The 26382-nt window shown below is 45.3% G+C and overlaps 1 protein-coding gene across 2 annotated transcripts in view; it reads left to right on the plus strand.

The window, feature by feature from the left end:
* The window catches only part of LOC115463166, a 222051-nt gene that overhangs the window by 165032 nt on the left and 30637 nt on the right, over nucleotides 1-26382 (plus strand). For both annotated transcript variants that reach the window (XM_030193415.1, XM_030193416.1), the window contains exons 9-10: nucleotides 12133-12291; nucleotides 21969-22116. In XM_030193415.1, coding sequence (XP_030049275.1) covers nucleotides 12133-12291; nucleotides 21969-22116 — 307 coding nt within the window. The remainder of the gene's footprint in view (nucleotides 1-12132; nucleotides 12292-21968; nucleotides 22117-26382) is intronic.

Genomic DNA, 26382 nt, shown 5'->3' on the forward strand with positions numbered 1-26382 from the left:
CAAGTTCTTTCATTTGTAGCCATATTGAAGAGTGTATATCTACCATCAGAGCTGTAATTGTCCTGCTGTTTGTTGAAGACCATAGTGACGTGATGACGTAGTGGTATAGTTAAAAATTATGTCACCTTTCAGGTGTCATTATGTCTAATAAATAAATATATAAGAGATTTTAAATAGTGTCACTCTCCAGAGTGTCGCTATAAAACGTTCAACATATGAACTGAAAGAAGTATAAAAAGTGGGCGATTAAATAAAAATGTTTTCCGATGTATATGGTTAATTTATAAACTTAAGCACATTGTCTGCTTGAACTTAAAAATGTGAGGATGAATGTATATGGTACTGGTGCGAATGAAACTGACAGAATGTGAGACACTAAATAATGTATGTCGACTATGTAGATTATATTGGATTGTGTATCTTGTTGGTATAAAATCAAAATGTTGCTTTCTAACTAAATGGGCAATATACTAATTAAAATGAAGCAAAATGTTGCAATCTCATTACGCAATCAAATGAAAAATGCATATAAAACAGAGACACATAAAAAATATATATAAAAAAAGAAAACGCATTTGATCACACAGCTATTAGAGGTTAATTTATGCAACATATAAAATTCCTAACATAAATTTGAATCTGTTATTTTAAATATGATGATTCCTGCAAAAATATATCTATAAATTTCATATACGAGGTGCATATCAGAAAATTTAGTAAGAACTGCGTTTTTCATAGATATAAAAGGCAAAAAACACTGTAAAAAATAGAAAGTAAAATAAAACCTTGTTACAACAATGGAATACCCTAGTGTATAGAAAATAAATAAAATGCTGCGGGAATAAAATCATGTATATAAACAATATATATAATGCAATAAATAAGTAAAGTATCAGATGATGTAAAAGTAGATAAAATAGTATCTTAATGTAATCAATACTCCAAATAAAGCAGGTGTAAATAAGGTTGAGGAATATCTAAATCCAAATGCCTAAACATCTAAATAATTGAAATCAGAGGTAAACAACACAGAAGAACATTAAAAACTGATAATGGTAAAAAAATAATAATAATAAATACATGATAGATAGTTGACTGAGACCACCCTGGTGAACAGTAGATCCAAGGAAACTTTTTATGAATAAGATGAATTGTGACTGTTATAAAATAATGTATATTTGTATACTGAATGCTAGAGGAAAACACTGTAATCTGTTTCTAGATTTAATCCGTAGGGCTGCAGCTATTGAAATAGAAAATAAATCTTTGTTCTTCTCTATTCAGTAAAGTGTTTAAATTCCCCTAGCGCCATCTCATGACAAAATGTTTGACTACAAAACATTTCAGGTCGTCAATGGTATAATTTGTAGAGGACCAATGTTCTGTCAATGGTGCTGATTGGACCTGATGTTTGATACAACTCCTATGTTCAATTATTCTAGTTTTGATAGGTCTTATGGTTTTTCCAATGTACAGTTTATTACATGGACATGTGATAGCGTAAATAACTAACATGGCTAGTGTCACAAGTGGAAGAGTGTTGTAAGGTAAATTTCTTCCCAGTCTTCGGGTCTTCAAACACATTGATATCAAGAGAATGCTTGCACACAGAACACTATCCACAAGGGTGATGTCCAGAGTGGTTCCTGATGGGATCGATGGTGTCAGGCCTGTGCAACGACAATATGCTTGTCTTAAAAGCAGGGGTGATGCTCTAGAATTGGCCAGAACTTCTTAATGGTTTTTTTTTTATATGGTGGACAAGAAGGAGAACTTCAAGGTACATACGAGATCAGGTGTGGTCTTGTCTCGTAGTTGAAGTAAGATCTGTCTTTCGGCCAACAGTGCTCTGTGGTATCCTTCTTTTATGGTTTTCTCTGGCTATCCCCTTTCAAGAAATCTTTTCCTCTTACTACTACTACTACTACTACTACTATTTAGCATTTCTATAGCGCTACAAGGCGTACGCAGCGCTGCACAAATATAGAAGAAAGACAGTCCCTGCTCAAAGAGCTTACAATCTAATAGACAAAAAATAAAGTAAGCAAATCAAATCAATTAATGTGTACAGGAAGGAGGAGAGGAGGGTAGGTGGAGGCGAGTGGTTACGAGTCAAAAGCAATGTCAAAGAGGTGGGCTTTCAGTCTAGATTTAAAGGTGGCCAAGGATGGGGCAAGATGTAGGGGCTCAGGAAGTTTATTCCAGGCGTAGGGTGCAGCGAGACAGAAGGCGCGAAGTCTGGAGTTGGCAGTAGTGGAGAAGGGAACAGATAAGAAGGATTTATCCATGGAGCGGAGTGCACGGGAAGGGGTGTAGGGAAGGCCGAGTGTGGAGAGATACTGGGGAGCAGCAGAGTGAGTACATTTATAGATTAGTAGAAGAAGTTTGAACAGGATACGAAAACGGATAGGGAGCCAGTGAAGCGACTTGAGGAGAGGGGTAGTATGAGTAAAGCGATCCTGGCGGAAGACAAGACGGGCAGCAGAGTTTTGAACCGATTGGAGAGGGGAGAGGTGACTAAGTGGGAGGCCAGAGCAGATTGCAGTAGTCTAAACGAGAGGTGACAAGGGTGTTGATGAGGGTTTTGGTAGAGTGCTCGGAAAGAAAGGGGCGGATTTTACGGATGTTGTAAAGAAAGAAACGACAGGTCTTGGCGATCTGCTGGATATGATCAGAGAAGGAGAGAGAAGAGTCAAAGATGACCCCAAGGTTTCGAGCTGAGGAGACAGGGAGAATGAGAGAGCCATCAACAGAAATAGAAAACGGGGGGAGTGGGGAGGTGGGTTTGGGGGGGAAGAATGAGAAGCTCGGTTTTGGTCATGTTTAATTTCAGGTGGCGTTGAGACATCCAGACAGCAATGTCAGACAAGCACGCTGAAACTTTGGTTTGGATGCAAGATGAGATATCAGGGGTAGAAAGGTAGATTTGGGAGTCATCAGCATAGAGATGGTAGGAAAAGCCATGGGATGAGATTAATGAACCAAGGGAAGAAGTGTAGATAGAAAAGAGGAGGGGACCAAGAACAGAACCCTGAGGTACGCCGACAGGCAGAGGGATAGAAGTGGAAGAGGATCCACCAGAGTGAACACTGAAGGTGCGGAGGGAGAGGTAGGAAGAGAACCAGGAAAGGACAGAGCCCTGGAATCCAAGTGAGGACAGGGTATCGAGAAGTATGCTGTGATCGACAGTGTCAAAAGCAGCGGAAAGATCAAGAAGAATGAGGATGGAATAGAGACCTCTGGATTTAGCCAGTAATAGGTCATTGGAGACTTTAGTAAGCGCAGTTTTGGTTGAGTGGGGAGGGCGAAAACCAGATTGTAGTGGGTCAAGAATAGCATGTGAGGACAGAAAATCAAGGCAGCGGCGGTGAACAGCACGCTCAAGTAATTTGGAGAGAAAGGGAAGGAGGGAGATGGGTCGGTAATTAGAGGGACAAGTAGGATCGAGTGAAGGCTTCTTAAGGAGAGGTGTGACCACAGCATGTTTAAAGGCAGCAGGGACAGTTGCAGTGGAAAGTGAGAGGTTGAGAATGTGACAGATAAAAGGAATAAGAGCAGGAGAGATGGCATTAAGAAGGTGGGTGGGAATGGGATCAGAGGAACAGGTGATACATTTTGAGGAAGAAAGGAGAAGTGTAGTTTCCTCAATAGTAACTTCAGGAAAGGAGGAAAGGGAATGAGGGGGAGGAGAGAGAGGGGAACGGACTAGTGGAGGGAGAGGTGGCGAGGTAGAGAATGCAAGGTTTATCTTTTGAACCTTGTCGTGAAAGAATTCAGCAAGGGTCTGAGGAGATAATGAAGGGGGAGTTGGGGGAGGGGGCACCTTGAGGAGAGAGAGTTCAATGTGGTGAAGAGAAGTCGAGGGTTAGAGCCAAGAGAGTTGGTCAGTTGGATATAATAATCCTGTTTGGCGCGTAAAAGAGCAGATTGGAAGGAGGTCAGCATGAACTTAAAGTGTAAGAAATCAGCAAGGGCCCGAGATTTCCGCCAGAGGCGTTCAGCGGAGCGGGTACAGGAACGTAGGTAGCGGATATTAGAAGTCAGCCAAGGCTGGGGTTTTGTACGCCTTATAGGGCGGGTCATCAAAGGTGCAAGAGTGTCTAAGGCAGAGGATAGAGTATTGTTGTAAGAAGAAACAGCCTCGTTGACAGACGTGGATGGTGCCACAGTAGAGAGGAGGTTTGAAACATGGGAGGATAGAGCTTGTGTCTTGAAATCTCCTAAGTCTGTACAGAGTCTTCTCAATGTGAGGAATTGTGAGAAGGGAATGTGATTCTTCAATGCCCGTTGATGATAACTTTGAAAGTGGAGGTACGTATTTCTGTCTGTGGGCTTTCTGTAAATTGTTGTGATGAATGAGTACAAATCTTTATGTATGAGTATGTCCAAGAAGGAAGTAGTGTCTTGATGATATTGCATTTGAAATTTAAGGTTTGGATCCCTGGAGTTGAGCCATGAATGGAATTCTTCAAGGCGTGTGACTGTGCCCTTCCAAATGATGAAAATGTCGTCGATATAACTTGTAAAAAGGTATATGTGGGGCAAACCTCACGGAGGCTGTCAACAAGGCTCATTGAGCACAAGAGCAATATCAACATCAAGAAGAGCTCAGCACCGCTTGCAGCGCATTGCGGTACCTTTAATCATGCTTTTGAATCTCTGAAATGCGTAGCTTTACAACAGATGAAATGGAACACCCTGGTAGGTGACGAGTATTACAAGAAGAGCAGAAGTGGATCCACCATCTCAAAACGATTCAGCCTAATGGATTGAACATTAGGATTGAATGGAATCAATTCTTCTAGTATAATGGAGAGTAGGTGTTTAGAGTTTAGACACGCTTTCTCAGGGGGAGGAGTTAAGACCAAGGCGTGTGACGTCAGAAGTGTTTAAATCCGCGCCATTTTTACATGTCTTGTAAGATGTAAGGAATTTTTTCCGATTCTGAAAGTAAGATGTTAGTTATGTGGACTGAAGAATGTGCTGTATTTGGAAGACGATGGAACTGATTTGTTTTCTTTTTGCAGATCACAGTTTTTGAATACCGCGGACCCCTGATGCAGGAGTCAAAACCTTGGCCAAAGTTGGGCCATGGTTAGTGGTTACTGGGTGACCTGCAAGATAAGTGTTTTCTTATATTTGAACTAACAGCTTTTTCAAGAGTTAGTTAAAGTATAAATAGGAGGTTTTTACAGCCTATGATGAATGTGTTGACCTCCCTGAAGTTGATTATCATATTAACAACGGAGGGTTCCAACGTTTATATGAGGCTTTTCCTCCTTAAACCTATTCTAGCCCATTGTCTTATGTAGATATCCAATGTTTTTGATGTGTCGATATAACTCGGCCATGTTGGGTTCATTTTTTTAGCAGTTGACATTAAAGACTTCTTGATATCCTCCTCGAGCTGCCCTTACTTTTTTGTCCATTACTTTTGTTGTACGTAAGGATTTTCCTCCTACTTTTGTTTTTTGTTTGATACTCCTGACTCGGTGACATATCTGGTGGTCAGTTGAGGGTTGCATGCTGTCTGCATTCATATGCTGGTGAAGATTGAGTTTCACGCTTCCTTCTTTTTTTTTTTTTTTAATTTGTTTATTTATAAATTTAATGATTACATTTATGAAATTTTCCATAAATACGTATATTGGAAAACATACATTAATCAAAAAGAAAAAGGCATATTATCTTAATATATTTAGTCCACAATATAATGATCCAAGAACTAGGAAAATATTAAATTAACAGGAATTCTCAAATAATTAAATTAAAGCTGAGAGAGCCTAGATGTCGCAGCCGAGATTAAAGCGCTAACAATCAAGAACTACTACAAAATTATTCTTTAGAGGAAATAAATTCTAATAATTTCCCTGGGTCAAAAAACATGTAATTAGTAGAATTTAAGGAAACACAACATTTGCAAGGAAACCTAAGCAGGAAAGTTCCTCCTATTCGGAGAACTCTCTCCTTCAACAACAAAAATTCTTTTCTTCTTCTTTGTGTTTCTCTGGCTAAATCGGGAAAAATCTGTACTTTAGATCCAAGGAAATTTGAGTTCATGTGGTGAAAATAAAGCTTGAATATATTATTGCGGTCTAGTTCCAGAGCAAAAGTGACCAGCAGCGTGGTTCTTTCGGTTATAACATCCATTGAACTCTCCAGGAATTCTGTTAGATTTAAACCAGATTGAGGAGCGTTAGGAAAAGTTCCCGTTCCAGCACCGGAGATATATTGCATTTTAGTAATGGGTGGAAAACCCTCAAAGGGGATACCCAATATTTCCCTGAGGTATTTTTTCAACATTTCCAGTGCTGGAATCAGAGGAGATTTGGGGAAATTCAAAAAACGTAAGTTATTTCTCCTAATCTGGTTCTCCAAATACTCCATCTTACGCTGATGGATGTTATTACTTTTTATCAACAATAAAGCTGAGGAATTCACTGCCTGTAAGTCTTTATCAAAAAGTTCCATTCTCGTTGTTTGCTCTGCTATTTTAGTAGTAGTCACTTCCTGAACCTGCTTTAATTCAGCCACATCTCCCCGTAAAATACCTGATATCTGTTGTAGGCTAGAATTCAGTCCTTGAATTGCTTCCCAAAGTTTGTCTAGGGTTACAGTCGTTGGTTTTGTCATTATACCACGATCAATGGTAGAATCGCCGATTTCCCTCTCAGGCAGCAATCCTGCCTGAGGCGCTGTTCCTACCGGCGTCGAAGCGGCAGCGGGGTCTCCACTCGCAATAGCAGGGGTCCGACTTCCGGGTTCTGTGTTCTGCTCACTCGCTGCCCTCAATTCATCCCCAGGTCGTGGCGGTACTGTTGTGGGAGGTGGACTTAGCGACACTCCCTCCGCGCTCAGGTCAGAAAGTTCTCCCGGACTTCCCGAAGCGAACAGCTGGGCTCCCGGCGCTCGTAGCCCCGATTCTTCCAATGTCATCTGACGCAGGAGAGGTGGAACTGCCCTGCCTGTGGAGGTAGGCAAAATAGACTTTCCTTTCCGCTTTCCCATTCCGGGTCCGAGGAAACTCAACTGTGGCAGAGTCTAGAGGATATCAGAGGCTAGTTCGCGCGCATCAGCTTCAGGCGCCATCTTGGATCTCACGCTTCCTTCTTCATTGGTCCGATTGTTTGGAGTTGAGCACCATGGGTAGGCCAGATGTTATACTGTGCATTTTCCAGCTGCTGTACAGGAACTTAAGAGGGCAAATCACATGGATCTACTTTCTATTTCTGTCTCTATCTGCTGATGGATGAGCACAAGTACCCATTTGTATGGGCTGGTCTGGCAGGACTAAAAGAAAGAAAATTATCAGGTAAGACATACATTTTCCCTTCTTTATTCATTTTAACTCTATAGGTTCTATTCATAAAATCCTTAAACTAGTTTAGACCATTATCAGGTATTCCTAAACTATCCAAGATTTGTAATAAAATTCCATGATCTGCTAGATCGAATGTTACCGAGAGATCATATTGCACTATCAAATCTTATTTAGCTTCATTATTTAATAATCTAGTAGTGTCCCAAAGAGAGTCCACCACTGTCTCTGTACTATATATATAACCTGAGCGGAATCCTGATTGTGAAGTCTGTAGTATGTTATGTTCTAAGAATTGTCTTAAATGAAGGGCTACACTGATTTCCATAATTTTAATAAAAAAGGTATAGAAGGAATAGGTCTATAATTAGAAATATCATAACATAATGTAACATATCGAATCTTATATACCCTACCAAACCAAAAGCTCAGAATGCTTTACATCAAAATAAAAAAAACAAACATCAAGCTAAAAAATGCAGAAATTCAATAACAACAAAAAAGCTGAAAGTAAAAACATGAAATACAAATTTAAGAGACATATTGAAAGACTGAGGGCTCATTTTCAAAACGTCCAGGTGGAGGGGCATAATAGAACGGGGAGCGCAAGTTTTCCTGGGCCCGTCCTCGCAGGACGGCTCCTTGAAGGGGCGGGGAAACCCGTATTATCGAAACAAGATGGGCATCCATCTTTCGTTTCGATAATACGGTCAGGGATGCTGGTCGACCTTAGAGATGGTCGTCCCTGATTTTCGGCAATAATGGAAACCGAGGATGCCCATCTCAGAAACTACGAAATCCAAGGCATTTGGTCATGGGAGGAGCCAGCATTCATAGTGCACTGGTCTCCCTGACATACCAGGACACCAACTGGGCACCCTAGGGGGCACTGCAGTAGACTTCATAAATTGCTCCCAGGTGCATAGCTCCCTTTCCTTGTGTGCTGAGCCCCCCAACCCCCCCCCCCCCAAAAACAAAACCCACTCCCCACAACTGCACACCACTACCATAGCCCTAAAGGGTGAAGGGGACACCTACATGTGGGTACAGTGGGTTTCTGGTGGGTTTTGAAGGGCTCACATTTACCACCAGAAGTGTAACCGGTAGGGTGGGATGGGCCTGGGTCCGCCTGCCTGAAGTGCACTGCACCCACTAAACTGCTCCAGGGATCTGCATACTGCTGTCATGGAGCTGGGTATGACATTTGAAGCTGGCATAGAGGCTGGCAAAAAAAATTTTTGTTTTATTTTTAGGGTGGGAGGGGGTTGGTGACCACTGGGGGAGTAAGGGCAGGTCATCCCCGATTCCCACCAGTGGTCATCTGGTCAGTTCGGGCACCTTTTTGAGGCTTGGTCGCAAGAAAAAATGGACCAAGTAAAGTCGGCCAAGTGCTCGTTAGGGACGCCCTTCTTTTTTCCATTATCGGCCGAGGACACCCATCTGTTAAGCACGCCCCAGTCCCGCCTTCGCTATGCTGCCGACACGCCCCCGTGAACTTTGGTCATCCCCATGACGGAAAGCAGTTGAGGGTGCCCAAAATCGGCTTTCAATTATGCTGATTTGGGCTACCCTGAGAGAAGGACGCCCATCTCTCGATTTGTGTCAGAAGATGGGCGCCCTTCTCTTTCGAAAATAAGCCTGAAAGTGTCATAAAGCACCATTTGGATGGATTTTTTCTCAAAACGTCCAAATCGGTATTTTCAAAACCTGTTTTACAGATGTCTATCTATGCATTTCATCTGCAGTGTGTCCAAATCACAAGGGGGTGTGTCAGGGGCATTTTGAAGACATGATTAGGGCATGCCTAACGCACGTTTTACAGCCATAATGGAACAAAACCAAAACATCTAAGGTGAAAACTTCAACATTTTGGTTTAGACCTGTTTTTCTAATGAATAAGACATAAAAAGGTGCCCTAAATGACCAGATGAGCACTAGAGGGATTCAGGGATGGCCTCCCTTATTACTCCAGTGGTCACTGACCCCCTTCAAAAAAATGTGAATAAAAATAGTACTCACCAGCCTCACAGCCTCAGATATTATAGCCAAGTCCATTAGAGCAGCATGCACGTCCCCAGAGTAGTGTAGTGGTGGGTGCAATGCAGGATAGACAGGTGGATCCAGGCTTCTACCTCCTACTACCTGGTACACTTGTGGTGGAAACTGTGAGCCCTGTAAAACTGACCAGAAACCCACTGTACCCACATAAAGGTGCCCCCCTTCACCCCTAAGAGCTATTGTAGTGGTGTACAGTTGGGGGTACTGGGTTTTGGAGGGCTCAGCAGACAAGGGAGCAACGGTGAGATGTGTACCTGGGAGTAGATAATGACATGGAGACAAAGTTTGCCCCAGTTCCTGCCCCGTCCCCGTGAGTTCTGCCCACCCCGTCCCCGCGGACTCTGTTCCTGTCCCCTCAGCCCTCGAACATCTGCTAAGTCTGACCCTGATGGTCTTTAAGCAAAGCATTATCATTTGTACATCATTAAAATTGGACCTTCAGGCTCAGAGAGATGATATGGTTAAAAATGTATATCAGGTGGGTGGTGAATACATAACTCTCTTATCTATAGATTTTTTAAAACTAAATTGGTAATATTGGGCCAAATCAATTGCTACAGAGCCAAATACTAGCTACATTATAATTGGCAGGGATTGGGGAAAAGCAGAGGCGGTGCTACAAATCATCCTTTTAACAGGTAGTGCCCACACATTTACCAGGTTACAGTTTATTAAATTTTTTATACTGCCTGGCTATATAACAAGGTCACAGTAGTGTACAATTAATTTTAAAAGAATGCAAATACACAATAGGAAAAATAACTACAATAAATGATAGGAAAACTCAATCATACTAGACCACCCACACATAGAAAAAATATATTAATCATGCACTCTCTAATCAGTCCCCACTGAGGAATTTCAAAGGCAGTAAAAACATGTGCTTTCAAAAGGCACTTAAAGTGAGATATTGATTTCTCAGATCTCAAGTCACAAGGTAAAGTGTTCCATATCAGTGGAGCCACAATAAAAAATGCTCCCTTTCTTTTAACCATCAACTGAGCCTCATTCACATCTGGTAACACTAAACTAAAAGTATCCAATGAAAGCAGATTCCTCGCAGGAATACATGGGTGTAACAGATCTGCAAGCATAGATGGAGCCTAGTCATGATATGCCCTGCATTCTTCCCTCCCTTACCTTCCTCCACTTCGCGACACAAGGAGATTCCCCATAGGCCTTCTCTAGGGCTTTCCCTCCTCTGGCTCCTGCCTTCTGCTGTTACAGGAAGTTGCATCAGAAGTCGGGAGTCAGCAGAGGAGGGATGGCCTCGGAACAGGAGAATCTCCTTGCGTCACAACGGGGAGGTAAGGGAGGAAGAACAAAGGAAGGAAGGAGAGAGGAGACGTCAGACCCGCGGTAATCACGTTTTTAATTTTTTTACTGTGGGAGCAAGGCTTTTTACCGCAGCTCTGGGGCGGTAAAATGTTTGCTCCCACACCCTTGGTAAACCAAACGTTTTACCGCAGGTCCCCATCCCTGTGTCATTCTCTACCTGGGAGAATTTATATGAAGTCCACAGCAGTGGCCCCTAGGGTGCCCCATTGCTCTCTTGGGATGTCTGGGGGACCAGTCTGCTAAAATGCTGGCCCCTCCTACATCCCAATGGCTTGATTTTATGCATTTTTAACTTGTGTGGGTTTTTTTTTTCCGAAAATGGCCTAAAAAATTAACACATAAAGCACAAAACCTTGATTGAAACAGTATTTTCGGGGGGGGGGGGGGGGGGGGGGGGGGGGGGGGGAAATGGATGTTTTTCTTTTTTTGAAAATGGGTATATTTCCTATTCGGATTTGGTATGTTTAGCATGTAACTTTATAAGTCTAAGTGCTTTGAAAATATATGCCTCTGAGGCCCTTTAGGATTTTTCATAATTAGAGTGAGAACTATTTCTTTCAGACTAGCTGGAAACTTTCCTGTTTGTAATGAAACACATACGCATTCAAAAATAAAATAGACTTAAAGCTTATAGGAGCAAATTTTCATAAAATAAGGAGGACATGAAACCAGTACAGGATACGATTTCACATATTTGTTAAACAATGTAGTGAAGAATCTGCCCAAATCCTATCAATGGACACTCTTTAACATAATCATAAGACTTTGATCAATTCAACAATCATTTCCACTTATCTTGAACAGCAGATAGTTGGAATAACACCCATCTGTGGCATCACTTTAAATAACTAGTGTACTTGCTGTTCCCAAAACTTCACTCCTCACTGAGTTTCGTTTTCACTGCATCAGACGTTGGGGATTTCACTGCTTCCAAGTCACTGGTCTCATCACAAGAAGGGAACATATATGCATAAGTGCCATTATAAAATTTCCAGGAACAAAATCCTACCCAAAATTACGCAGCTTTGAGGCATTCATTATTTTTACATTTATTTTAGGCAGTTATGTGCATATTTTACAAACTATGCACATAAGTGCAAAAGCTTGACTCTGGAAATGCCCCTGTTCAAATCAGTGAAACTTATGCTTATCTAGGGTGTATGTGCATAAGCTTACACTTATATACCCTGGGCAATTTTACAAAACACCTATTTAGTATTTCTGCACATAAAATACTATTATTCCTGTAGAAATGGGTTATAAAATTACTTTCTTAATGTCTGACATCTTGGTAATTTATTCCTTGTAAGACTGAATTTGTTTCTATGATGTGTTGAAAATGTAATATATTTCTGATACTATTCTTAATAAAAATATTATTCTGTTTCTTACCACTCACCTGTTCAAATGTTTTACAGGCAAAATTAGAGCACACAGTAAGCCAAGAATTCACTGTGGAGAATATGCTTGCAACACTGCCAGCCTTTCCCAAAGGTGCTCCTCAACAACGGGCCAGAAGAGCAGCTGAGGCATTTGTAAAAGCAATTAATTATTCCAGGCTAATGGCAATGCAGCAGGTAGGGCATTCTTCAGCTTAAATTCTTTTAATTGTAAACTTTATTTTCAATGAAAAAATAACAAAGCTCCGACTCAAGATTCCTACCAACACAACAGAGTACACAGACATCCTCGAATGTCTAGACCCAAAACCCGGGGAATACCCAGCAGATCGATCTTGGACCAATTTTGACACACACTCATCAGTCGAAATCTCTCAATGGCTCGGAAAATACGCCAAATCGCAATGCAAACTAGACACGTGCCCTACTCGTCTGATAAGATCTGCACCCAAACAATTCAAAACAGACCTCACGAACCACATAAACTACAGGCTTCAAAATGGGCTCTTTCCCACGGATAAAGGAAACATCCTGCTTACACCACTGCCAAAAGATCCCAAGAAAAACACATTGGACCTAACCAATTATCGCCCAGTAGCATCCATTCCACTCATAACCAAACTCATGGACGGCGTAGTGACGAAACAACTTACTGAATACCTAAACAAATACTCAATTTTGCATGATTCTCAATCAGGATTTCGGTCAAATCACAGTACTGAAACCGTTCTAGTGTCCGCAATGAACTCATTCAGACAAGCAATTGCAACAGGTGACAATATACTCCTCCTACAATTCGACATGTCCAGTGCCTTTGACATGGTTAATCATAGAATACTATTATATATACTAGAATACTTCGGAGTAGGAGGCACAGTTCTCAAATGGTTCAAAGGATTCCTGACCACAAGATCTTACCAAGTAACAACGCACTCAGACAGATCACCCCCATGGACACCTGAATGTGGAGTACCCCAAGGATCCCCCCTCTCACCAACCTTATTCAACCTATTGATGATACTGTTAGCCAAACTCCTAGCCAATCAAAACCTCAATCCTTACATATAAATGCAGACAATGTCACAATCTACATCCCATTCAAACATGATTTAAATGAAATCACCAATGAGATCAACCAAAGCCTCCAAATCATGCACACCTGAGCAGATGCATTCCAACTAAAACTTAACGCAGAAAAAAACACAATGTCTTGTACTCACCTCCCAACATAACACAAAAAACTTCTCCACCATAATCACACCTTACTGTTCTCTTCCTGTCTCACAAAACCTGAAAATTCTCGGAGTTACTATTGATCGAAACCTCACTCTCGATACCCACGTGAAGAACACGACGAAAAAGATGTTCCACACCATGTGGAAACTCAAAAGAGTAAAACCATTCTTCCCGAGACACATCTTCCGCACTCTGGTACAATCAATGGTAATAAGCCATTTGGACTACTGCAATGCACTATATGCAGGCTGCAAAGAACAGACTATCAAAAAACTCCAAACAGCCCAGAATACTGCCGCCAGACTCATATTTGTAAAAACCAAATACGAAAGTGCAAAACCCCTTAGAGAGAAACTGCACTGGCTCCCACTTAAGGAACGCATTGCGTTTAAGATATGTATGATTGTACACAAAATCATTCACGCAGACGCCCCTACCTACACGTTGAACCTAGTGGACCTAACACCCAGAAATGCCACTAGAACATCCTGCAAATTTCTCAATTTACACTTCCCCAGCTGTAAAGGACTAAAATACAAGCTGATGCATGCCACCACCTTCTCTTACACGAGCACGCAGATATAGAATGCTCTACCCACAGATCTGAAATCAATCGTCGATACAAATAACTTTCGCAAATCTCTGAAGACATACCTCTTCAACAAAGCCTACAAAGAGAACCAACAGCTTCAATGACCCACTTTACCAACCCAACCAGCTATGAAAATCCACTCCCACAATCACCCGCCTAATTACTTCCTCTTTCCTCCCTTACTCAATCTCTGCACACTGTATCTGTATCTGATATTCTGGAATGACAGTGTCATAATACAACTATGTAAGCCACATTGAGCCTGCAAATAGGTGGGATAATGTGGGATACAAATGCAATAAATAAATAAATTACAGTACTTTTCTGTGTCATTCTTCTGTTCTCACTTAAATCAGAAACAATTTATCTGCATAGGAGGAAGATTGCTCAGAGCCACAGGTTTACCAGCTTGCATAAAAAAAAAAGCTGGTAGACTGTGTTTCAGTCAAGTGGAAATAGTCATAAATTCAGGTTTTTTGTCTGTTTTGAAAATGTAGCTCAACTCATTGGTGTCACAAAGTTAAACCCTTTTATTCATCAGGAGCCCCCCCCCCCCCATACTATATGCCATTCTGTTTGACATTACATCTTGTTGATGTCTCAGTGCCTACACCTCCTACTCAGCTAGGAACTGTACTTTTTAAGTATATTTGAAGATTAATCTTCTAGGCCAGTGGATGGGTAGAGCTGAAGGATCGGGATAGTGCAGAGCCGGCTGAGAGGCAAGCAAAATGGTGGGAGTGAAGGGACAAACTCCTGATGCTTCAGAGGAAAAGGTGCAGGGAGCAGATAGGAGAAGGAGACTGGGGGACTGGGAGAAAAGGGGCTGATGCTGGGGCAGAGAGCCAACATAGGGGCTTGGAATGGGAGCTGATGTGGGAGCCAGTGTTGAGTGATGCCTTTGATGCTGGGGGCTGTAAGATGGGAGAAGAGGCCTGATGCTGGCAGATGAGGGTGGGAGTAGAGAGCTGACCCTACGGAAATGAATAGGAAGAGGAGAATGTGTATTGTTGGGGGAGGGAGAGAGAAACAAGGGCCTTTGTATGGGAAGGTGAAGATGGAGAATCAGAAGAATGGATGCTGGTGATAAGAATGAGAAAAGGCAGAGTAAATAAATATTGGAGGTAGGCAGACAGATGCTGGGAAAGGCTGCTGTGGCACTAACCACTCATGGAAAGCAGACTGCAGAGTACCTCAAGGACCACCATTATCACCAACACTCTTCAACATAATGATGATCCCACTGGCCAAGTCCTTATCCAATCAAGGCCTCAAACCGTTCATCTATTCAGACGATGTCACAATCTACATCCCCTTCAGACATGATCTGACAGATATTACCAATGAAATCAAGCTCGGCCTGAACACCATGAACTCTTGGGCAAACTCATTTTAACTGAAACTGAACACTGAAAAAACACACTGCCTCATCCTCTCAAGTCATCACACTAATTACAAGCCCACAACCTTAAACATCCCAGACCACAACCTTCCTATTTCAGATAGCCTAAAAATACTCGGCGTCACAATTGACCGCAATCTTACACTTGAGAGCCAAGTAAACTCCACTACTAAGAAAATGTTCCACTCAATGTGGAAACTAAAATGTGCAAAACCTTTCTTCCCGAGTGAAATTATCCGTAACCTAATACAATCAATGGTTCTAAGCCATGTAGACTACTGCAACGGAATCTATGCTGGATGTAAAGAGCAACTCATAAAGAAACTCCAGACCGCCCAAAACACAGCAGCCAGGCTGATATTCGGTAAATCACGATTTGAAAGTGCCAAACCCCTCTGAGAAAAACTGCACTGGCTACCGATCAAAGAACGTATTACCTTTAAAATGTGTACCCTGGTCCACAAGATTATCTACGGTGAAGTCCCAGGATACATGACGGACCTCATTGATCTACCAACGAGAAACAGAACCGGATCATCACGAACATACCTAAACCTCCACTACCCAAACTGCAAAGGACTCAAATACAAAGCAACCTATGCTTCCAGCTTCTCCTATATAAGCACACTACTATGGAACGCACTGCCAATAGCTGTGAAAACAATCTATGACCATCTAAACTTCAGGAAATCACTAAAAATCCAACCTGTTCAATAAGGCATACCTCACCGACCTAACATAAAGGCCCAAACTCTGCAACACAGCAACACCAAAGATCATACCGGACACTTTATAATCTTCCCTATCTTCGATCCTAATTGTACCTGAAACATATCTACCTTAGTGACCACAACATCACCTTGTGTTTGTTCCTCTACTGGACTTGGCGAATGCCTTCACGGTACTATGTAAGCCACATTGAGCCTGCAAATAGGTGGGAAAATGTGGAATACAAATGTAACAAATAAATAAATAATTTTATATCTTATATAGAACAGTCTGAGGCTGACCCGCTACATTTGAATGCTGTGAGGGAAGTACTACCACTAGTCATTTCCATAGCACTAGAAGACATACGCTAGCCCCACACTTTTTTATGTAAGATGATCAATTACCACCACAGACAGTACAGTACAGTCTTGATTATTTGTTCTTCGCTAATCCAACCATCCAGCATATCCGACGGACCCCTGGTGATATCATTGTGTTGCCGTTAAGAACCACGTGACTTCTCTTCCTGTTTTCCGACTTCACATGCTGCAAGGAAGCCATGTTTTTGATCTGAGACTATGCTTTTCTGCAAGGGAAACATGCTTTGCAGCTGATATGCCTCATGTGCCCCTCATTGCCGTTAAGAAGTGCACGGCCTCTCTTCCGTTGAAGTTTAAAGCTGAGACCTTGGTTTTGCAACATGGCTGCAATTTTTGGACCTGGAACCCCGCTTTTGCACAAGGGAACCTTTGAAGTTTTAAGCCAAGATCTTGATTTTACAACATGACTGCAATTTTTGGCCAGTCAAAAGAAGAAAAACGTTATTTTGTTTATTGAGCTGAAACTTTTGCAGAAAGGAAGTGCTAAAGAAAGTGAACATTAAAGATGTTTTCAGCTGAGACCTTGCTTTTGCTGCCAAGGAACCATTTTTGATCTGAAACTGTGCTTTTGCAGAAATGTTTGGACCTAACACCGCTGCACTATTGGGCTCATTTTCGAAAGAGAAGGGTGCCCATCTTTCGACACAAATCAGAAGGGTGTCCTTCTCCCAGGGTCACTCAAATCGGCATAATTGAAAGCCGATTTTGGGCGCCCTCAACTGCTTTCCGTCGCGGGGACGTGTTGGAAGGGGTGTGTTGGAAGCATAGCGAAGGCGGACCTGGGGTGTACTTAATACATGGGCATCCACGGCCGATAATGGAAAAAAGAAGGGCGTCCCTGACGAGCACTTGGCCGACTTTACTTGGTCCATTTTTTCTTGCAACCAAGCCTCAAAAAGGTGCCCGAACTGACCAGATGACCACTGGAGGGAATCGGGGATGACCTGCCCTTACTCCCCCAGTGGTCACCAACCCCCTCCCACCCTAAAAAAAAAACTTAAATTTTTTTTTTGCCAGCCTCTATGCCAGCTTCAAATGTCATACCCAGCTCCATGACAGCAGTATGCAGATCCCTGGAGCAGTTTAGTGGGTGCAGTGCACTTCAGGCAGGCGGACCCAGGCTCTTCCCCCCCTACCTGTTACACTTCTGGTGGTAAATGTGAGCCCTTCAAAACCCACCAGAAACCCACTGTACACACATGTAGGTGCCCCCCTTCACCCCTTAGGGCTATGGTAGTGTTATACAGTTGTGGGGAGAGGGTTTTGGGGGGCTCAGCACCAAAGGTATGGGAGCTATGCACCTGGGAGCAATTTCTGAAGTCCACTGCAGTGCTCCCTAGGGTGTTCGGTTGGTGTCCTGACATGTGAGGGGGACCAGTGCACTACGAATGCTGGCTCCTCCCACGACCGGGGCTTGCATTTGGTCATTTCTGAGATGGGCGTCCTTGGTTTCCATTATCACCGAAAATCAGGGACAACCATCTCTAAGGTCGATCTAAATGTGGACATTTGGGTGTCCCCGACCGTATTATCGAAACGAAAGATGGCCGCCCATCTTGTTTCGATAATACAGGTTTCCCCACCCCTTTGCGGGGACGTCCTGCGAGGACGCCCTCAGGAAAACGTAGTTGCCCCGTTCGATTATGCCCCTCCACGTGACCCTAGAGCCTGCTTTTCTTGCTAGGGAACTGCTTTTGATCTAAGACTGTTCTTGTGCAGCAAGCAAATCATGGTAAGATTCTTGACTACAATGAGTTTTATGCAGTACAGTACTGTATGTACATGTATTCCTATTTGTTTACATTTACAGTACTTTTTTTATTCTCTCATTCTTAGATCTGAATGGTTTCCACTTTCAGTTCCGCACTTTTTTCTTTCATTCTTAAATCTGGAGGTAGAGAATGACATGGGAGCGGGTTTTCGTGGTAATCTGCAGTAAAACTGCAGGAATGGGAACATTTTTCAAATTTTTACTGCGGGTGCAAACAGAGGTTATTTCTCCATCCCGCAGGAGTGGTAATAACCCCTGTACCCGCGGTATAGCAGATGCCTACCTTTTTCCTGTCCTCCCTCCCTTCCTTACATGTCCGGTGTCGCTTGCTCGCTCTCCCCCCTGCAAGCTCTGATGTTGATCGCTCTCCTCCCCCCCCCCCCCCCCCACCGCCACCAGGTCCTGTGTCGCACTCTTCCTCCCCCATCTGCGGGAGCATAGCGGAGAGGTGGAGGAGTGACACCAGAGCTTGCGGGGGAGGGGGGAGAGTGCAACACAGGACCTGGCGGCGGGTGGGGGACGGGGGGGGGGTGAGAGAGCGAGCAACATCGGACTTGGAGGGAGGGAGGCTGGGTGACACCGGACCTTGTGGGAATGGCGGGAAAGAGGGAGGGAGAGTGACACCGACCCTGTGGGGGGGGGGGGGCAGGAAGTTCGGGAGAGCGACACCGAACTTGGGAGGGGGAGGGAGGGAAAGCGACACAAGACCTTGTTGGGAGGGTGGAGGGATGACACTGGACTTTGGAGGGAAGGAAGAAGAGAGGGAGAGTGGCTTGACCTTGCAAGGGGGGGGGGGAGAGGAAGGAAGGGCATGGGGTATGGGCCTTGGAAGCAAGTCTAAAGAGTTGGCGTTCCAGAAATACAAAAAAACTCATGAAAAGGGACACGAGGAGGAATACCGGATGAAACTGAAAGAAGCCAAGAGAGAGATACGACTGGCGAAAGCGCAAACGGAAGAACAAATGGCTAGAAATGTGAGGAGGGGTGGCAAAATTTTCTTCAGGTATATTAGTGAATGGAAAATGACTAAAAAGGGAATTGTGAGACTAAAAGATACTGCGAACCGCTATGTGGATAATGATGAAGAAAAAGCAAATTTGCTAAATAGATACTTCTGTTCTGTTTTCACAGAAGAAAATCCTGGAGAAGGACCGCGATGGACTGCAAAAAGTACAAATGAGATTGAAGTGGATAGAGCACCGTTCACGGAAGAGAGTGTGTATGAACAACTTGAAAAGCTAAAGGCGGACAAAGCCATGGGGCCGGATGGGATCCACCCTAGGATATTGAGGGAGCTCAGGGAGGTTCTGGCGGGTCCTCTTAAAGATTTGTTTAATAAATCCTTGGAGACGGGAGAGGTTCCGAGGGATTGGAGATCGGCGGATGTGGTCCCACTTCACAAAAGTGGTGATAGGGAAGAAGCTGCAAACTACAGGCCGGTAAGCCTCACTTCAGTTATTGGAAAAGTAATGGAAGCGATGCTGAAGGAAAGGATAGTGAATTTCCTGGAAGCCAATAAGTTGCAAGATCCAAGACAGCATGGATTTACCAAAGGGAAATCGTGCCAAACGAACCTCATTGAGTTCTTTGATTGGGTGACAGGAGAATTGAATCAGGGACGAGCTATGGACGTAATCTACTTAGATTTCAGCAAAGCTTTTGACACGGTTCCCCACAGGAGGCTCTTAAATAAACTGGAGGGGCTGAAGATAGGACCCGAAGTGGTGAACTGGATTAGGAACTGGTTGACGGACAGACGCCAGAGGGTGGTGGTGAATGGAATTCGCTCGGAGGAGCGAAAGGTAAGTAGTGGAGTGCCTCAAGGATCGGTGCTGGGGCCGATTCTGTTCAATATATTTGTGAGTGACATTGCCGAAGGGTTAGAAGGTAAAGTTTGCCTATTTGCGGATGATACTAAGATCTGTAACAGAGTGGACACCCCTGAGGGAGTGGAAAACATGAAAAAGGACATACGGAAGCTAGAAGAATGGTCTAAGGTTTGGCAATTAAAATTCAATGCGAAGAAATGCAAAGTGATGCACTTAGGAAGTAGAAATCCACGGGAGACGTATGTGTTAGGCGGGGAGAGTCTGATAGGTATGGGCGGAGAGAGGGATCTTGGGGTGATAGTATCTGAGGATTTGAAGGCGACGAAACAGTGTGACAAGGCGGTGGCCGTAGCTAGAAGGTTGTTAGGCTGTATAAAGAGAGGTGTGACCAGCAGAAGAAAGGGGGTGTTGATGCCCCTGTATAAGTCGTTGGTGAGGCCCCACCTGGAGTATTGTGTTCAGTTTTGGAGGCCGTATCTTGTTAAGGATGTAAAAAGAATTGAAGCGGTGCAAAGAAAAGCTACAAGAATGGTATGGGATTTGCGTTACAAGACGTATGAGGAGAGACTTGCTGAACTAAACATGTATACTCTGGAGGAAAGGAGAAACAGGGGTGATATGATACAGACGTTCAAATATTTGAAAGGTATTAATCCGCAAACGAATGTTTTCCGGAGATGGGAAGGTGGTAGAACGAGAGGACATGAAATTAGATTGAAGGGGGGCAGACTCAAGAAAAATGTCAGGAAGTATTTTTTCACGGAGAGAGTAGTGGATGCTTGGAATGCCCTCCCGCGGGAGGTGGTGGAAATGAAAACGGTAACGGAATTCAAACATGCGTGGGATAAGCATAAAGGAATCCTGTGCCGAAGGAATGGATCCTCAGGAGCTTAGTCAAGATCGGGAGGCGGGGCTGGTGGTTGGGAGGCGGGGATAGGGCTGGGCAGACTTATACGGTCTGTGCCAGAGCCGGTGGTGGGAAGCGGGACTGGTGGTTGGGAGGCGGGGATAGTGCTGGACAGACTTGTACGGTCTGTGCCAGAGCCGGGGTTGGGAGGCAGGGCTGGGGAGGTGAGGATAGTGCTGGGCAGACTTATACAGTCTGTGCCTGTGCCAGAGCCGGTGGTTGGGAGGTGGGGCTGGTGGTTGGGAGGCGGGGATAGTGCGGGGCAGACTTATACGGTCTGTGCCCTGAAGAGCATAGGTACAAATCAAAGTAGGGTATACACAAAAAGCAGCAAATATGAGTTATCTTGTTGGGCAGACTGGATGGACCGTGCAGGTCTTTTTCTGCCGTCATCTACTATGTTACTATGTAAGTGAATGAAAGAGAGACAAGGATGAAGCTGGGGACTAATAGGATGGTGAGTTCCAGTGGAGGGTAGATGAGGGCTAATAGGATGGGAATGGGGGCTAAGGAAATGGGTGAAAAATGGTGAAAGATAAGGGTTTAGGAGACTGGATAATAAGTACATAAGTATTGCCATACTGGGAAAGACCAAAGGTCCATCAAGCCCAGCATCCTGTTTCCAACAGTGGTTAATCCAGGTCACATATATCAGGAGATTCTTTTTATAGCTCAAACATGGCCATAATAAAAGCATTTTCTATAGTGTTGAAAAGTATTTTAAAATGAATAAACTTTATTTGCAGAGAACAGAAGAGAGCTAATAGTAGGAACTATTGAAGGGGACCCACTGCTGATGTAAATGTTCTGCATTGTAGTAGTATTACTTTTTATGTTAGATTTCTAGAGCTATAATTGCAAGAGACAGGAACACAATTTAGTAGTTACTTCTTTCTCAGATTTCCATGCTGGGGCCTATTTCGAAAGTCTCAGTCTCTATTATGAATGTTAAACTCACTTTGCAAAGTATAGGTGTGTAGTGGTTTAAAAATAAACTTGACTGCAGTTGTGACCTTTGCTATTTAGGTACATGCATTGCAAGCTGAACTCAATTTCCATAGAGACCTGTACAACCTCCAGGTTACTTACACCGAATCTCTTTTCAAAGGAATAAAGCAAGCCTACCATGCATTTCAAGAGAATGTTGGGACAGTGCTTTGCTCGCCTTTAGAAGGTTAGTGTGACTAATTATTTTAGAAAGATTTGAAGCTATATAAATGAATGCATGCTAATGTAGTTACATAATATGATGCATATCAAATCAGGCTCTTGTTTGCTAAAATGTGTTACATTTACTGTGAGTGAGTACTGAGTTTAATAAACACCACTTTTATCCAGGTGATCATACATAAATGTTACCATCAGTGGTAATGTTCATGCATTCTTGGCTCTTGGAATATGATCTATAAAGGGGCAGCTAACCCCAAGTAACATTTCCAATATTTCTCCCATCCCGCCAGTGTCCAAACAGCCCACCTCTCCTAACACAAACCACACCCAAATAGATCTTGTCCAATAAACCCCAGCTACAAATCTTTCCCTACCCAGTACTCAAAAAATGCCCCCTCCAATGCTGGTCCGCCATGAACTTTCCTACCTCACCTAAGGAGTCTTTGGTTTCCCCCTCAAGCAGGCTGATTCCTAGTCACTTCTACTCCACTGATTCCATAATTCCAAATGGTGCCAGCTAACCTAAGTGCCAAAGGAAGGCATTGAGCTGGTTGGCACCATTTTGATTTATAATACTAGAAGGGCAAAAACAACTGGGAATCCTCCCACCTGAAGGAGGACTAGGAGATTTTGGGGAAATCAGGTGGAGGAGAGGGGTTATGTGAGGCCGTCACAGGTGAGAGCCATTTATGGAGTACTGGTTGAGGGTGTGGGATGGTAGTCGTGGAGTAAACTGTACAGGGGAGAAGGGGGTGGCTGGAGGGAGATATAATTCAGGACTAGCTGCCCCTTTAGGGATCAAGGGTGACCCTAGAGCCTTGGCTACCATGTTAACTTTCCCCAAAAACAATGACAAGCTTTCTTTCCCAGCTTACCAGGGATCACATGGCTTTGCATTTATGTTTTCATGTGCAGTGGGTGGATTTTATTTTATGTTATTAAAGTAGAAGAGTAGCATAATAGTTCTCCGAGGACAAGCAGGCTGCTTGTTCTCACTGATGGGTGACGTCCACGGCAGCCCCTCCAATCGGAAACTTCACTAGCAAAGTCCTTTGCTAGCCCTCGCGCGCCCGCGCGCACCGCGCATGCGCGGCCGTCTTCCCGCCCGAAACCGGCTCGAGCCGGCCAGTCTTCTTTTGTCCGCACTCGGTACGGTCGTGTTTTCGCCGTGTCGAGCCCCGGAAAGTCGACCTCGCGCGTCCAATTTGTTTTGAACGTGTTTTTTTCCTTCGGGAAAGCTTTGTCCTAGTCGGGAAGTGCTCCGGAAACCCCCCGCCGGGTTTCGTGTAAATCCTCCCCGTACTTCCAGCTTTTTTGCCCCGGTAAGTTTTCTTTCGTCGTCGGGGTAGGCCTCTTTTCGGCCTCGGTCGAGATTTTTTCTCCCTCTAAATTTGGTGCTTCAAATTTCGCCATTTCGGCTTTTGATTTCGCCGGCGTGATTTTTCCGCCCATGACATCGAAGCCTTCCAGCGGCTTCAAGAAGTGCACCCAGTGCGCCCGGGTTATCTCGCTCACTGATCGACACTCGTCGTGTCTTCAGTGTCTGGGGGCCGAGCACCGCCCTCAGAACTGCAGTCTGTGTTCCCTGCTTCAAAGGCGGACTCAGGTAGCGAGACTAGCCCAGTGGAACGTGTTGTTCTCGGGCTCTTCGTCGGCATCGGCACCGGGATCTTCGAGTGCATCGACGTCGTCAGCGTCCAGACCTTCTTCCTCGGCCGCCCCTGCATCGAGTGCATCGAGGCATCGGGCCTCTGCATCGGCGCCGAGACATCGGATAGCTGCATCGACGTCGGTGGTACCAGGACCTCGTCTGCTGATGTCGTCGGACGGTGGTGCATCGGGTGGAGTGCAGGTGAGGGCTGTCCATTCCCCTGCTGGTGGCGGTGAGCCCTCGGGTGGGTCTCCGCCTACCCTGAGGGCTCCTGCGGTACAGCCCCCCCGAGATCGACCTTCTTCAGTCTCGGCCCCGAGGAAGCGACGGATGGATTCGACGTCCTCCTCGTCGGTGCCGGGGAGCTCCGGTGACATGCTTCGGAAGAAATCGAAGAAGCATCGACACCGGTCTCCTCCCGTGTCGGCACCGAGAGCTCTGGGTCGCCGAGGGATTCGGCACCCAGCAGGCATCGGCACCGAGAGGACCGCTCACCCTCTGTTCAGGAGGTGTCGATGCGCTCCGCTCTGGACAGCCCGGAACAGCCTCCACGCCCGGAACAGGTACTGACGTCGACGCCTGCATCGACCTCTCAGCCTTTCTCTGCAGCCGCTCTAAACGAGAGCCTCCGGGCCGTTCTCCCAGAGATTCTGGGAGAGCTGTTGCGCCCTACCCCTCCGGTACCGGCGGTGCTTGCGCCACCGGTACCGTCGAGCGTGGCGCCGGCTGGCCCATCGCCCAGGTTGAGGTCCCCGACGTCGGTACCGCGTGCGGTACCGACCGCGGCCACCTCCCAGGAAGGCTCCCCGACTACGTCGGCGGAGGGAGCTTCGCCGATGCGGGCGAGGGAGTCTACCTCTCGACGCCCCCATCGTGGACGGGGTTCCACGGAGTCGAGCAGGGCGAGGTTGCAGACACAGGTCCGTGAACTTGTGTCTGACACCGAGGGTGAGGCCTCGTGGGAGGAAGAGGAAGATCCCAGATATTTCTCTGACGAGGAGTCTGAGGGTCTTCCGTCTGATCCCACTCCCTCTCCTGAGAGACAGCTTTCTCCTCCCGAGAGTCTGTCTTTTGCCTCCTTTGTCCGGGAGATGTCTACGGCCATCCCCTTCCCGGTGGTTGTGGAGGACGAGCCCAGGGCTGAAATGTTTGAGCTCCTGGACTATCCTTCTCCACCTAAGGAAGCGTCCACTGTTCCCTTGCACCATGTCCTGAAGAAGACATTGCTTGCGAACTGGACCAAGCCATTAACTAATCCCCACATTCCCAAGAAGATCGAGTCCCAGTACCGGATCCATGGGGACCCAGAGCTGATGCGCACTCAGTTGCCTCATGACTCTGGAGTTGTGGATTTGGCCCTAAAGAAGGCTAAGAGTTCTAGGGAACATGCTTCGGCGCCCCCGGGCAAGGACGCTAGAACCTTAGACTCCTTTGGGAGGAAGGCCTACCATTCCTTTATGCTCGTGTCCAAGATCCAGTCTTACCAGCTCTACACGAGCATACACATGCGGAATAATGTGCGGCAGTTGGCGGGCTTGGTTGATGCTCTTCCCCCTGAGCAAGCCAAGCCTTTTCAGGAGGTGGTCAGGCAGCTGAAGGCGTGCAGAAAATTCCTGGCCAGAGGAGTTTATGACACTTTTGATGTTGCGTCCAGGGCCGCTGCTCAAGGTGTGGTGATGCGCAGGCTCTCATGGCTGCGTGCCGCCGACCTGGAGAATAGAATCCAGCAGCGGATTGCGGACTCGCCTTGCCGTGCGGATAACATTTTTGGCGAAAAAGTCGAGCAGGTGGTAGAGTCTCTCCACCAGCGGGACACCGCATTCGACAAGTTCGCCCGCCGGCAGCCTTCAGCTTCTACCTCTACAGGTAGACGATTTTTCGGGGGAAGGAAGACTGTTCCCTATACTTCTGGCAAGCGTAGGTACAATCCTCCTTCCCGACAGCCTGCGGCCCAGGCTAAGCCCCAGCGCGCTCGCTCTCGTCAGCAGCGTGCGAATCAGCAAGGCCCCGCGGCTCCCCAGCAAAAGCAAGGGGCGAGCTTTTGACTGGCTCCAGCAGAGCATAGCCGACATCCAAGTGTCAGTGCCGGGCGACCTGCCTGTCGGAGGGAGGTTGAAAGCTTTTCACCAAAGGTGGCCTCTCATAACCTCCGATCAGTGGGTTCTCCAAATAGTCCGGCAAGGATACACCCTCAATTTGGCCTCACAACCTCCAAATTGTCCACCGGGAGCTCAGTCCTACAGCTTCCAGCACAAGCAGGTACTTGCAGAGGAACTCTCCGCCCTTCTCAGCGCCAATGCGGTCGAGCCCGTGCCATCCGGGCAAGAAGGGCTGGGGTTCTATTCCAGGTACTTCCTTGTGGAAAAGAAAACAGGGGGGATGCGTCCCATCCTAGACCTAAGGGCCCTGAACAAATATCTCGTAAAAGAAAAGTTCAGGATGCTTTCCCTGGGCACCCTTCTCCCCATGATTCAGCAAAACGATTGGCTATGCTCTCTGGACTTGAAGGATGCCTACACACACATCCCGATACTGCCAGCTCACAGACAGTATCTGCGATTTCAGCTGGGCGCACGCCACTTCCAGTACTGTGTGCTACCCTTTGGGCTCGCCTCTGCG

The sequence above is a fragment of the Microcaecilia unicolor genome, chromosome 2 (genome assembly GCF_901765095.1).
Source record: "Microcaecilia unicolor chromosome 2, aMicUni1.1, whole genome shotgun sequence".
Classification (NCBI taxonomy): Eukaryota; Metazoa; Chordata; class Amphibia; order Gymnophiona; family Siphonopidae; genus Microcaecilia; species Microcaecilia unicolor.